Source organism: Carcharodon carcharias, chromosome 15 (assembly GCF_017639515.1).
Source record: "Carcharodon carcharias isolate sCarCar2 chromosome 15, sCarCar2.pri, whole genome shotgun sequence".
NCBI lineage: Eukaryota > Metazoa > Chordata > Chondrichthyes > Lamniformes > Lamnidae > Carcharodon > Carcharodon carcharias.
This window is the reverse complement of record NC_054481.1, coordinates 6,651,661-6,666,108: the sequence shown is the minus strand read 5'-3', so window position 1 is coordinate 6,666,108 and position 14,448 is coordinate 6,651,661. Positions and strand designations below refer to the sequence as shown.

The window sequence follows — 14,448 nt, the reverse complement described above, 5'->3', positions numbered from 1 at the left end:
CATTTGATAGCATTGACGATGCTCCACAGCAGGAGTGGGGTTGCAGGCTGGTGGTCTTCAAGGGGAAGTCTCATCCATTCTTCCTTTGCCATTCTCTAAATGACAAGCTATCTCCCTCAGATTGGTTATCAGCCAGATATGACATTGTGCAGGTGTATATGTTGCTTGTTTGCTTTGTAAGTCATCACATTCATTTCCTCTTGGGCACAGTGTGGAGCATTAGAAGGATTCACTGGCTGTTTAACAACCTGATAGGCTGCATTGTAAATGCTTCTTGCCTGGCCACCTTCAAGTCTTGGAGCTGGACTTTGAACCTGGAACCTACTGGCTCAGAGGCAGGAGAGCTAACTGTGCCATGGGAGCTGTTTATTTGTTGCTGATAATATACTGAGTGAGAATTCATGTGGAGGAGAGGCTGGGAGAGGCTGGGATACCACCAATCCCGCTTTCCAAAGTGACTTCACCACTGGGTCTTTGGTTGAGGGGAGGAGACCAGGAACATCCACGCACTCCACCCAACTGCACCCCACCCCCCCACACTGCACCCCGCCCCCCCACACCGCACCCCACCCCGCCCCCAGCACCGCACCACACCACACCCCGCCCCTCCACACCGCACTCCCACACCGCATCCCCCACCACACTCCCTACACCGCGCCCCACCCCCACACTGCACCCCACACCGCACCCCGCCCCCCCCACACTGCCCCCCCACCCCACCCCCACACCCCACCCCCACACCGCACCCTGCCCCCCCACACTGCACCGCACCCCGCACCCCCCACACTGCACCCCGACTCCCACCCTGCCCCTACACCGCGCCCCACCCCCACACTGCACCCCATCCCCCCACCCCACCCTGCCCCCCCACCCCACCCCCACATCCCACCCCCCCACCCTACCCCCACACCCCACCCCCACACCCCACCCCGCCCCCCCCCACCCCCACACCCCACCCCCCCACCCCACCCCCACACCCCACCACGCACCCCCCACCCTCACACCCCACCCCGCCCCCCCACCCCACCCCCACACCCCGCCCTCCCCACCCCCCTCACCCCACACCCACACCCTGCAGCATAAATTTCTGAATTAGTTCAGGAAGGAGTGAAAATCCTGTGAAACAGGCTCCATCTCAAACCACTTAGATGATGCTAGTTCTTCACTGATTAGCCTGGGACCAGTAATATTTATTGTCATTTTCTCTGACATAACAAGCTACGTTTACTTTAGAAACTGTAGCCATTAGTAACTTGGTAAATTATTTGCAAGCAGATGAATTGGTGTTTCAACGTTCAATCTCTGCCTTTAAGGGTTACAGAAGTCCCAGAGATATTTGATCGTCGAGTTCACCTCTACTGATTTGGCTGAGCAAACCCCAGCCACTGAGCACTGAGAAGTGAAGGAGGCGTTGCAGGTACACAAGTGAAGTCTGATGCAGTATGTTTTGAGGATCATCGATGCCAACCTTGCGACATCTGACATGCCCAGAGGAAGGTCAGAGGCGGAGCAGCTGCAGGGAGTTCCCCCCAAAGCACCAACAACGACTACATGAACTGCCAATTCTGTGGACGGTCCATGATGACCCTGCACTGGACTCTTCAGGCACGAGAGGACCCGCTGAAGACAATTACATCATTTCAGCTGGGACTTACTCGAACGACAAGGAGTCTTTCTCGCAGCGATGGCATTTTCACAGAATTTGAAACAGAGGAAGAGTCAAAAAGCAAAATCAAGTCTACATAATATTTAGATTATTGCTCATAGCGACCACAGTTCGAACTTAGAGACAAATGATAAATTTCTCCTGGTTCTTTGACTGCAACACAGCAAGAAAGGCAACTTAGTGCTGCCTGCTGAATTCACTGATCTCAGCAAACAGCCAGATACTGACACTAATATAAGAAAAATAAAAAAATGCTGGAAAAACTCAGCAGCTTTGGTGGCGCCTATGGAGAGAGAAACAGAGTTAACATTTCAAGTCCAGAGCTCTGAAGAAGAGTCACACGGACTCAAAACGTTAACCCTGTTTCTCTCTCCACAGATGCTGCCAGACCTGCTGAGTTTTTCCAGCATTTTCTGTTTTTACTTCAGATTTCCAGCAGCTGAACTACTTTGCTTTCATCAGATGCTGACACTACCCTGTATCTTAGAGGATTAGAGGCAAGTTCTGCACGTGGTGAGACATTAGGTACAACTGAGCTGCAGCCAGGTTTGGGGTTGTGAGGGGAGGGCAAGGGTAGTGGAAGTGGCAGCTCAATGGAGGGCAAGGTCACACCTGAGCTGCACCGGACTCAGATGAGCACTTTGGGCAGTGCATGGACAAATACTAATACATGGGTACATTGGGAAGCCTATCAGCCTACAGTCAATGTCAATGTCGAGCACCAATTTGGCACAGGGTTTTGTGCAGAACTTGGAGTGTGTCCTTTCCAGCAAAGGAGCGGTGACCAATTCCCATTTGCTCACTTGTGGATCCAACCATGATGCAGCTGATGTCCCAGCTTCCATTGCAGCACAAGCAGCGACCACCGGATATCTGAATGTTGCTGTCATTCAAGGTCAGCTCACTGCCGGGCGAGCTCAGTGTGCTGCTATCACAGCTGTGGATTACCGGGTATGCAAGGCAAGCGTGCAGGGTCTCAGCAGGTCCAGCGATCTGTCCTCCAAGAGGATTCCTGGGGCACCACCCAGGGGGATGTGACAGTGCCTCCATGCAGCAAGAGCTCGCAGGATGAGAGCATTCATTTGCCCACCCCTGCCACTCTGCTGTTTACCTGTCAGCCAGCCAGCCCAGACTGCTGCCAACCCACGCCAAGCACCAAGTCCAGAGCTCCCCGAGGTCGTTCTAGCTCCAAGGTCATCTGCAGCTTCCTCCACTGAAAGTCCATAGTCTTCCGCCAGCCCCTGGGGTGGCACTGTGTAGGAGCAGCAGGATGGCCAAAGGCTCACAGAGGACAAGCACTAATGGAATGCACAAGGGCGATTAATTGACTTGTGTGTGCAAAATGACATGATTTAATTTATAAATTTAGTTTGGAATGTTTATTTTGTGGCGAATTTTTGTTTTTGCATTACAGCCAAGTGGACAACGTGACGGTCAGTGACAGAGGGAAGGTAAAGGTGCAGGACTGTTGGTGAATGAGGAGTCGGGTTGTAGTTACTGGTATCATGCTCGGATGAATTCTTCATGGACAGCCCGGCCATAAGGAGGTTGTCTAGCTTGTCCCTTTCTCTTCCTCCTTTCTTCCTCATGCTGCTCTCCTCAAGATGGCAAAATGGTGCAGTAGGCAGCATATCACCATAAATCTTGATATCTGCTGTGCTGAGCGCTGCAAGGCTCCTCTAGAGCTGAAATCGAAAGAAAGATGCTGGTAAAACTCAGCAGGTCTGGCAGCATGTGTGGACAGAGAAACAGAGTTAACGTTTCGAGTCCGTATGACTCTTCTTCAGAGCTGAAGAGAGGTAGAAATGTGATGGGTTTTATATTGTTGACAGAGGTGGAGGAGGGGGTCGGGGGGGGGGAGGGGGTGGTTGAGGAGCAGGTAGAGCGAAATAGTTGATCAGAGATAGGTGGGTTCTCAGGCGAGATTGACAAAGATGTCATGGACACAAGACAAAGAGATTTAAAGTTTTGGGCAAGACATGTCGGGGGGAATGAGAGGAGGAATTTTTTTTTACACAATGGAACTCGCTGTCTATGTTGGGGGTGGAAGTAGGAACATTATTCCAATCAGGAAATTGGATGGACACTTGAAGGAAATTAACCTGCAGGGCCAAGGGGATCGAGGGGGAAAATGGGAGTGACTCGATTGCTCCATGGAGAGCCAGCATGGGCCATGGGTCTCTTTCTGTGCTGTAAATGGCTGACTCGAGATTGCAAATATCCCCAGTTCTAGCTTGGGACAGAGTTCATTTTGGGCATTAATTGTCCACTTAAGGGCATCACACAGTTCACAGGTAGGGGTCCCACCTGATGCCACTGCCCTCAACGTATTTTTTTTAATTCATGGGATGTGGGCATCGTTGGCAATTGCTGTGGATTTGTCCTTCCCTAAAGGACATTAGTGAACCAGATAGGTTATTTACAGCAATCCAGAATTTTGTTGAATTCAAATGGCGCCATCTGCCAAGGTGGGATTTGAACCTGGGTCTGTAGAGCATTCCCCTGGGTCTCTGGAATACCAGTCCAGTGATAATACCACCATGCCACCACCTCCCCCTATGATCATGGGGCATGAGGGAAGGTGGCAGGCAGGCTGATGATGGCACAGTGTCCTTGTACAGGGGTCACCCTCCACCCACTTGCTTTCCTGCCCATGGGTAGCCTGTAAAATTCAGCCCACTGTTCTTCACCAAGGTTCAGGTGGGAGAATTTCTCTTTGCTCATCCTGGGCAGGTATGAGCTTCCTCTGAGGGCCCTTTGTTCTCTCCTCCTTCTCCTTTTCCCGATAGCTTGTTTTGCTCTGCAATCCCCATGGCTGCTGGCTTGCTGATAGCTCCACACATCTACAGAGCAAAGGCCTAATGACCCAAGGGAATCTCTCCCACCAGATGTCTCAGCTGCCTCTGGAATGGTGTGAGCTGTTGCAACGCCCTTCTGCAGAAGTAGGGTACAGCCAAATGAATTCTGCTGACTGTGACTACGGAGAGGTATCCCAAATGACGAAACATCCTGTTGAATGCCCCCTACGAGCAGAGCCACGTGCCCTTGAAGATCTTCAATGCCTGAGCCAGAGGCTGCATGGAATAGTGACGAGGGAAGGTGTAGCAACACCACAGGAAGGCACCTTGTCTTTATTCTCCTGGGTATTCCAAGGGGAATGGCTGCACCCATGTCTGGGAGCAACGGGTATAGACGCAAAGTACTGCGGCTGCTGGAAATCTGAAATAAAAACAGAAAATGCTGGAAAAACTCAGCAGGTCTGGCAGCATCTGGTGGAGAGAGAAACAGAGTTAATGTTTCAGGTCTGTATGACTTTTCTTCAGAACTAAAGAGCTGCTCTTTAGAGAAGCCAGACCTGCTGAGTTTTTCCAGCATTTTCTTTTTTTATTATCTGGGAGCAATTGGTTTGTGCAGAAGCCTTGAAGTCAGCAAATACTCCTTCAGCAGCTGACCCTGCCACTCTGTGGAGACATCTGTAACTTGAAACGAGTACGAAAAGCACCAGACGCTTGTAGAATTGTAGCAACAGTCAGACGAACTCTACCAACCACTAACCTGATAATCCCTTTCTTTAGTGCTGCTGTTGGGTGCTCCCTACTGCTGGCCTTCATGATTAGCTGTGCAAGGTTAAGCCCAGGACATTAGCTGGAGCATTGAGCTTCAAAATGGCACCCGCTGGCATCAAATTAGCGTTGCTGGTTGGTGTCACAAATTGTCGGTTCTGCATGTTTCTGATGGGTGTTCGCTGCATGTGCGCTAATGCCTGTAACAAGATGGTGTCTGGCATGATTCACCTCGCAAGTTTGTGCATGTGCCCGGACACCATTTTGGCGCTCTGAGTGCACCCAAAAAATGTTTCGTCCAAAATGTATATCCGTTCTTAATTATAACAATTATAATTAAGCTCAATACATTTCCTTTCCCTCTGCGGCCTAAGGATGTTGATATATGTGACCACTTGATGTACTTGACTCTCCATTGTAAATATATTTATTGTCACTGATGCTTTGGGTATTGCCAGCTGCAGGCTTTCTGATTGACTGGAGGCAGCTGCTGAAACAGTCAACCATACATAAATATATACACCTAAGGCTAAATTATGGCAAATATTTTAGACAGCAAAAGAATCAAAGTGGAGTAAGGTTGACAAAAAACTTTGCTGTATTAAGTTGCGCAGGCATTGACCTTATTAAAATGCTCATGTGCCTGAGCTACATGCAGCTCTAGCTATAATTCAATCAACCTCTATCACATATATCAAAGCTGCCAAAGAAGTGAGAGCAGTTAGTGCTTGCAAGAGGCAACAGGGCAAAATGATCTCACCAAACGCTCAGCAACTTTAAATAAAAATACAAACCCTTAATAAATCAAATGTTCTATTTTTAATATATGTTATGGAGGCACAGTTCTCAGGAAAGCAGCTTGCTGGACCTTTTGTTTACAGACAGATGAAAGGAAATGAATTAAGTGAGTGGGTGAGCTGTACATTATTTTCACTGCGATGGCATATTTCACAAATAACATGATTTTTAATTCCGTTTACATCGTTGCATTGTACGTTTGTTCTCAAATGAAATGAGGATTGGCAAATGGGTTGCCAGAGGGACAAGGGCCCATTTCAGACTGCTGCTGCCTTTCCCTCACGACAGAAAATCACACATCTGATGGTCTGGAACTTGTTCTGTGAACGTACTCTAGATGTTGATGGATTTCACTGCAGTTGGTAGGTGGCATTCCAGCTCATAATACGATGACAGATTTCATCAAACATGGAGCTGGCTATTATTATGAAGGATTAAGAGGTGTTTATGGCACATCTGTGTGGGCTATAACCACTCCAAGCTCTACTCTGTAAGTCACTATATTATAAGTACTTCATTTGTTGTAAGCCCTTTGGGACATCCTGAGGTCATGAAAGGTGCTATATAAATTCAAGTTCTTCCCTTCTGTCATTGGATTCATCAAATTCAATGCTGTAGGGTGACTTCCCTTCTCCATAAATGATGACACTGTCCTTTCATTTTAACAGGGAAAGGTCAATGATAGTATATGAACTGCAGTCATTTTGTTACAAAATTAAGCGAGATTGTTTTGATTGTAATCTTGTTCTTTAATATCCAAATTTAATTGAAACAACATTGCAAAGGCTTTATAAGGCTCTGGTCAGACCACATTTAGAATATTGTGAGCAATTTTGGGCCCCGTATCTCAGGAAGGATGTTCAGGCCCTGGAGAGAGTCCAGAGGAGGTTCACGAGAATGATCCCAGGAATGAAAGGCTTAACATATGAGGAACGTTTGAGGACTCTTGGTCTATACTCAATGGAGTTTAGAAGGATGAGGGGGGATCTGATTGAAACTTACAGAATACTGAAAGGCCTGGATAGAGTGGACGTAGGGAAGATGTTTCCACTAGTAGGAGAGACTAGGACCCGAGGGCACAGCCTCAGAGTAAGGGGAAGACCTTTTAGAACAAAGATGAGGAGAAACTTCTTTAGCCAGAGAGTGGTGAATCTATGGAATTCATTGCCACAGAAGGCTGTGGAGGCCAGGTCAGTGAGTGTATTTAAGACCGAGATAGATAGGTTCATGATTAGTAAGGGGATCAAAGGTTACGGGGAGAAGGCTGGAGAATGGGGTTGAGAAACTTATCAGCCATGATTGAATGGCAGAGCAGACTTGATGGGCCGATTGGCCTAATTTCTGCTCCTATGTCTTATGGTCTAACACTTGTCTTGCAGTACCCGTTATTGTCAAATGATGAACTTAATTGTATTTAGAACAATTAATATCCCTCCGAAGGAAGTAAAATGTAATTATTTTAGGTAATTTAATCTTAACAAGCTGACATTGGCTGTGCTAATTGTGGTACCACGTACCGTAACTGTTCTGAGAACGTTTCACATTTTATACAGAAGTTGCATATTGCTGTTAACCCAGCAGTTTTGAGGCAGATAGGGCAGTAACTATTGCAACTAATTCCATCGAGGAAAAAATATCAGGTAATAAGAGTAGAGAAAAGTGGCAATCATTTTTGTGGGTGTCACTGGCAAGGCCAGCGTTTGTTGCCCTTGAACTGAGTGGATTGCTAGGCCATTTCAGAGGGAAATTAAGAGTCAACCACATCGCTGTGGGTCTGGAGTCACATGTACGCCAGACCAGGTGAGGATGACAGATTTTCTTCCCTAAAGGACATTAGTGAACCAGATGGGTTTTTACAACAATCGATGATAGTTTCATAGTCACCATTACTGAGATTAGCTTTATAATGCCAGATTTATTAATTGAATTAAAATTACACCAGCTACTGTGATGAGATTTGAATCCATGACTCAAAGCATTAGCCTGGGCCTCTGGTTGCTCATCCAGTGACATTACCACTGCACCATCATTTTCCCCAAATGCTATTTACATTCATTTATGAATAGTTTCCCAGTAGGTTTTCATGTATTGCTGTCTGTGGTCTAAATCTTAACACAAATATCAGGGAATGCTTCTGAATGTTAGAGATCAGTAGGGAAATTGCCTGGTTAAAGACATTTGCTAAGACTATGGGGGTGAAAATGGTCTTAGGCTCTAGCGCACAATAAGCGATAGCTGATAGACAACTGGTTTTGTATGTGACTTACACGAAATCGGTGCAGAAGAGAAATCGGGTGAGTGCAAACTGTGCTGCTGATTCACTATTGCATGCTTTGTGCTAAAACTGATGCAGTAATTCATTTCCTCTATTTAAGTGGATAACTCAATGAGAGACTCTGCTTTTAATGACTACAAGAAATAGGATTGCCAACCCTCCAGGACTGGCCTGGAGTCTCCAGGAATTGAAGATCAATCTCCAGGACATTGCTATGTGCAACCCTGGAGAAAAATCATTGGGACATTAAAAAAGATTTAAAAAAAAAAATTTCTTTGAACATTTCTGTTTACCACATATAAAAATATTGAAATGGGGGTTTAAAAAAAAAGGCTGTTTGGCTGACGGTCAAGCATCATCCAATTGGGTAATGAGTCTTTTTGCTTTCCAATTGGCGTAGGAAGACAGTACATGATGGGGATGGATGTCCGTGAAGGTAGCGCATCACATGGATAGGGTTCCGAAGAAGGGTCATATGGACTTGAAACATTAACTCTGTTTCTCTCTCCAAGATGCTGCCAGCTCTGCTGAGTTTTTCCAGCATTTTCTGTTTTTATTTCAGATTTCCAGCATCCACGGTATTTTGGTTTTATTATACAAGGATGGATGTGCTGGCCAACTAATGGCTGGAGTGTGTGGGGGCAGGTCATGTCGTAAAACCTCCGGGAATACATTTAATCACAGTTGGCAACCCTAACAAGAAGTGTGTTGCCATTAGCTCTTCAGTGTGACTTTGGGGGTGATTTTAACTGAGTGGAAACTGCCCAACCAAACAGGCGGGAAAACGTGTCCAAAGTTGGCGGGGTCCTTCTTTACATCTGCACGCTGCACCTTGATGACTTCATCAGCGCCCAACTGCAATTTTAACTGAAGCCTGCGCAGGGAAGCTTCCAATGCTTTCCCACCACCAGGTGAAAAACAGTCAGGAGCTATTAGGAAGAAGAAGAGGCAGAAAACAGAAGTTGTTGGCTATCCTTTGAGGGGCTAGGAGAAGCGTGAGTTCTGCTCTGGACCTCACAAGGAAAGTGAAGCTTTCTCCTGTCCTCGACTTGCCTTCCCTACCCCTGCCTCAGCCGGAGGCCACCCTGAGATGGTGCGGCTGATTCCACCGCCTACCTCGCATTGGCCGGTGCCCTCAAGACCGTGCAATTTTTCGCAACTTTCCACCTGCTGCGGGCTGAAAGTTGGCTGATGGGCTGTCCTCAGCCTAACCACCTTCAGCTGCTTCGTCAATGACCTTCCTTCCATCATAAAGGTCAGAAGTGGGGATGTTCGCTGACGATTGCACAATGTTCAGCACCATTCGCGACTCCTCAGATCCTGAAGCAGTCCATGTCCAAATGCAGCAAGACCTGGACAATATCCAGGCTTGGACTAACAAGTGGCAAGTAACATTCATGCCACACAAGTGCCAGGCAATGACCATCTCCAACAAGAGAGAATCTAACCATCGCCCCTTGACATTAAAAGGTATTACCATCGCTGAATTCCCCACTCTCAACATGCTGGGGGTTACCTTTGACCAGAAACTGAACTGGACTAGCCATATAAATACTGTGGCTACAAGAGCAAGTCAGAGGCTAGGAATGCTGCGGCGAGTAATTTACTTCCTGACTCCCCAAAGCCTGTCCACCATCTACAAGGCACACGTCAGGAGTGTGATGGAATACTCCCCACTTGCCTGGATGAGTGCAGCTCCCACAACACTCGAGAAGCTTGACACCATCCAGGACAAAGCAACCCGCTTGATTGGCATCACATCCACAAACATTCACTCCCCTACCATTGACATACAGTAGCAGCAGTGTGTACCATCTACAAGATGCACTGTAGGAATTCACCAAGGCTTCTTTGACAGCACCTTCCAAACCCACAACCATCTAGAAGGACAAGGGGGCAGCAAACACATTTGAACACCACCACCTGGAAGTTCCCCTCCAGGCCACTCACCATCCTGGCTTGGAAATATATTGCTGTTCCTTCACTGTCGCTGGGTCAAAATCCAGGAGCTCCCTCCCTAACAGCACTGTGGGTGTACCTACACCACAGGGATTGCAGTGGTTCAAGAAGGCAGCTCACCACCACCTTCTCAAGGGCAACTAGGGATGGGCAATAAATGCTGGCCCAGCCAGCGAAGCCCACATCCCGTGAATAATTTTTTAAAAATGAAACCTGTAACCTCAGGCCTCACTCCTGGAGCTGCAAGTTACTTTCCAACTCTGCCTGAAACCCAACCAGAATTACAATCAGGGATCTGTGACAGACCAATTGTGTGGGTGGTAAAATTGGAAATCATGGCTGTGGAAGGAAGTAAATTACTGCATCAGCTTTAGAGTAGTAGTCAGTTTTGGATTTATATTTATTTCCTCGCTGTAACTATAAGTCTGTGTTGAAGATAGTGACATGGTCTTAACTTCACTTTCTGATCAATATTTATGACAGAAAAGGAAAAATACAAAGAAGACAAGCAAAAAGAGGATATACTGATCCAGAAAATCCAGAAATTAGTAGAGAAAAGGGACTTTCTGGTGGAAGATGCAGAGGTGGAGAGACTAAGGTAAAAAGTTGGATGCTGACAGAGTACCTTATTTATTTATGATTTGTTTTCTATCTGTTTGCTTTCATCACCTTTTGTGGGGACATAGGTTCTTAACTCGTAAAGGAGGGAAAAAAAGAGATTCAGTCCTTCTCAAATAATGTCATGTATTTTAACAGTTCATGAACATTGAGCAATGGGATCTGTGACTTCAACCTCATGGTGTTGTTACCAAATTTAGATAGAGTACCAGCATAAGCTGCAGTGCAAAGAAAAGTTCCTCTTTACAACCTGAAGCATTATATTCATGTGTGTGGACAGTTTAGGCCTCTTGTTGTTCATTTCACTTTGGGGGGGTGGGGTTTCTGATTTTAAATTTTATTAATCAAATATGTATCACTTCTGAAAAATGCAGGTTTGAACATTTCTATCCAAAACAAATATTTGAATTTTTCTAGCTGTGGTCTGGTAAGTATTTTATCTCCAACTCATGTTAAGTTGGTATAGTATATTGTAAGCTCTGAGCACTTTGTTAGATTGTCCTCTCTGCTGGGGAGGTGTAAAGAAGTTCAAAAGTGGCAGACCCGCCTACACTCCTGCAACCAGAATCGACAGTGAGTTTATCTCAGTGGGATATGCAACAGAAAGATATTGTCATATACCACACTTGGTGTACAATTGAAAGATTGTAGACATACCCCAGAATCTCCATTAATCATTTGCAATATGATAAAAATTTGCAACAGAATTTATTCCTGTAGCTTTATTGACAATGGCAGTAGTGTTTTTTGGAGACTGCTGGCCATATGGGTAATTGACGAGTTGTTATAAGTTGAATTTGTTTCAAATATCTTTCTTTAAAATTGAGAAAACCAGTTGAATGGCTAAACCTCACGGGCTGACTTTAGGGACCCGATGGCGCGTTTGAAGACAGGGAGAGGGCTCAAAGGGTAGTGCGTGGCCTACCACCACCTTCCCAACCTCCTCGCCACCACACCCCCCCCCCCCCCGACTTAACTTCAGTCGGGCCTCCAATAACCTCTTATTCTTTGGGGAGTGGCCACCGCTCGATACTGGCGCTGCTGGGACTATAGCTAGCCAATCGGATTGGTTGGCAGCTCTCCAAGGCAGGCGCCCTCCCCAGATGGGGCAATTCATGCCCACTGAGCGTAAAATAGCTGCGGGGCAGCGGCTTTTTTGTGGGCGGGCTTCCAACCAACTTTTTAGTTGAGGGGGGTGGTGGGATGGTGGGGGTACAGGGATCACTGCACCCTGGAAAATCCTGCCCCGTGTTACAGACTGCAATGTTTTGGGTTGTTACTCTAGAATGGGCCAAATCTTCCAGAGACTGGACATATGACCTAAGATGCACGCAGGACCCTGGGGAAGTCCTGACACACGGATCTACATGGGAATTGCCCAGGAAGTTTAAACTTCCCCTGTTCCCTGGGACCCTCTGTGAATGTCTCTGACTTGGAGGCAGAGTTGGCGACTTGGAACAGATCTGGGGGACTTGCCTGGATATGTTAGACGGATTAAAACCTAGTCTAATACACAGCTGACACTCCCAATCAACCCCCATGACCCCTCGACTACCCTGCGACCTGACTAACCTCTGACCACTTGACTACACCAAAGAGCAGACCCGCCTACACTCCCGCAGCCAGACCCAACTACTCCCCCAACTATACGATTACCCCTCCAATCCGACTACCCTCCTGTCCCAACCCGAACACCCTCCACAACTACTCAACCAGCCCCAAACCACCAGACTACCCACCTGACCCAACCTGAGAGCCTCCCCAAACTAATTACGCCCTCTGACCACCCGACCACCCCTCTGACCACCCGATTACTCTCCTTATGCCTGCGACCAGGAGTATGCCTTGATAACACCCATAGGAAACCCAGGGCTCACACCGAGAGCTGAAATCTGGTCACTGTACTTTGAGCAGGGATTTAATGTGCTGCCACAAGGTTTCCTCTTCTTCAGTCAGTGCAACAATTAACATACTCAGAAAATGACTTACATTATAAACCACTAGAGACATTTATTGATTTTTTTTAGTGAAGTTGCAAATTGTGTACAGTGAATTCTATTATTTACAATTATTTCTATTTGGAAGATCAAAAATAACAAGGTGCTTCACTAGGTCCTACACTAACCTTCACTGTAAATTTGATGGCGATGTAGACGTTCATTGCTGGCTGGCTAATGGAATTTCTGGCCTCCCTGTGCCTACAGTGAGTTCAGCGGACTGTGACAAAGTCAGCATCAGATCTAGCTTTCAAAAAATGCATCCCTCAAACTCATTCAGAGCAGCAAATCAAACACAGCTTAAAAGATACAAAGAATGTTCATTTTTAAACATGATGCCTTGACACAAAATATAGGACCCCATGCCTCATGATGTAAGAGGATGCAGTGATTCTTGATTTGACATGGTTGAGATATAGGAGCAAAAGAATGTCTAGAACAGCGTACTTTGAACTGACAATGAATACAAAGGGAAAGTTTGGGAAAAGGGACTTTAAGAAAATAGAGATGAAAGTTAAAATGTAAATAATATCCTTTGCTATGTATTAAAGGGTTGCCTGCTGGGGGAAGGGTACATTATTAGGACAGTGCAGATTGCTGAAAATGCAGAGTGCTGGATGCAGTGTCCTGTATTATCATAACACCTTTGTCATTTTTGAGCACTGCAAGCTTCCAAAAAGTGAATAGAGAGTTGAGACAATGTTTACTATTCTCAAGTAATGCACGATAACTGTTTTGAGAATGAAATGTAAAGTTTAATCAACGGCTGGTAAGTTTCAGGTTAATCTACGATCTGCCAGCTTCTAAGTATGGTGCTCAGTTAAGCTCAGGGTTAAAACCCATGCTCAGGTTGACATGTTGCCCTGCATTGAAACCGTGCAATACCTAGCTGAGGATGCTGATACAGGGAGAAGCAGAGTTAACGTTTCGAGCCTGCGTGACCCTTCTTCAGAGGGCCCTGAGGAAGAGTCATACGGACTTGAAATATTAACTCTGTTTCTCACTCCACGGATGCTGTCAGATCTGCTGAGTTCTTCCAGCATTTTCCGTTTTTATTTCAGATTTCCAGCATCCGCAGTATTTTGCTTTTATGCTGATACAGGGTACGAACAGTAAACCCTGTTCCATTTACTGTCACTGATGTTCCACGTCTTAATGAATGTAGAAATTCACCACAAACCAACTAAAACACATTCGTATATGTTGTGTGAGGGGTAAAAATGACTCACTTTCTACAGGGAAAGAGAAGAGGACAAGGAAATGGAAGAATTTGTCCAATCTAAGTTAAGACCACTGAAAAATGTAACTAAAGCACCTGCAGGTAAGTGATGACAAGTACTTTACTTGTATTAATAAAGAGGCTAATAAGAGTGAGGAACTTCAGATAATTACTATCAGCAGAGAAAAAGTACTGGAGAAAATCTAAAAAATCCCCAGGACCTGATGATCTACATCCTAGGCTGCTAAGACAGGTAGCTGTAGAGATATGATAGTGAATGCACAGATAATTTTCCAAAATCCCTTAAATTCTTGAATAGTCCCAAGAGGTTGGAAGTTAGGAAATGTAGCATT

The 14,448-nt window shown here is 46.1% G+C and overlaps 1 protein-coding gene across 1 annotated transcript in view; it reads left to right on the top strand.

Annotated features, from left to right (window-relative positions):
* The window catches only part of bmerb1 (bMERB domain containing 1), a 67,814-nt gene that overhangs the window by 41,944 nt on the left and 11,422 nt on the right, over positions 1 to 14,448 (top strand). The window contains exons 3-4 of the mRNA XM_041205775.1: positions 10,745 to 10,859; positions 14,115 to 14,197. Of these exons, the coding sequence (XP_041061709.1) occupies positions 10,745 to 10,859; positions 14,115 to 14,197 (198 nt within the window). The remainder of the gene's footprint in view (positions 1 to 10,744; positions 10,860 to 14,114; positions 14,198 to 14,448) is intronic.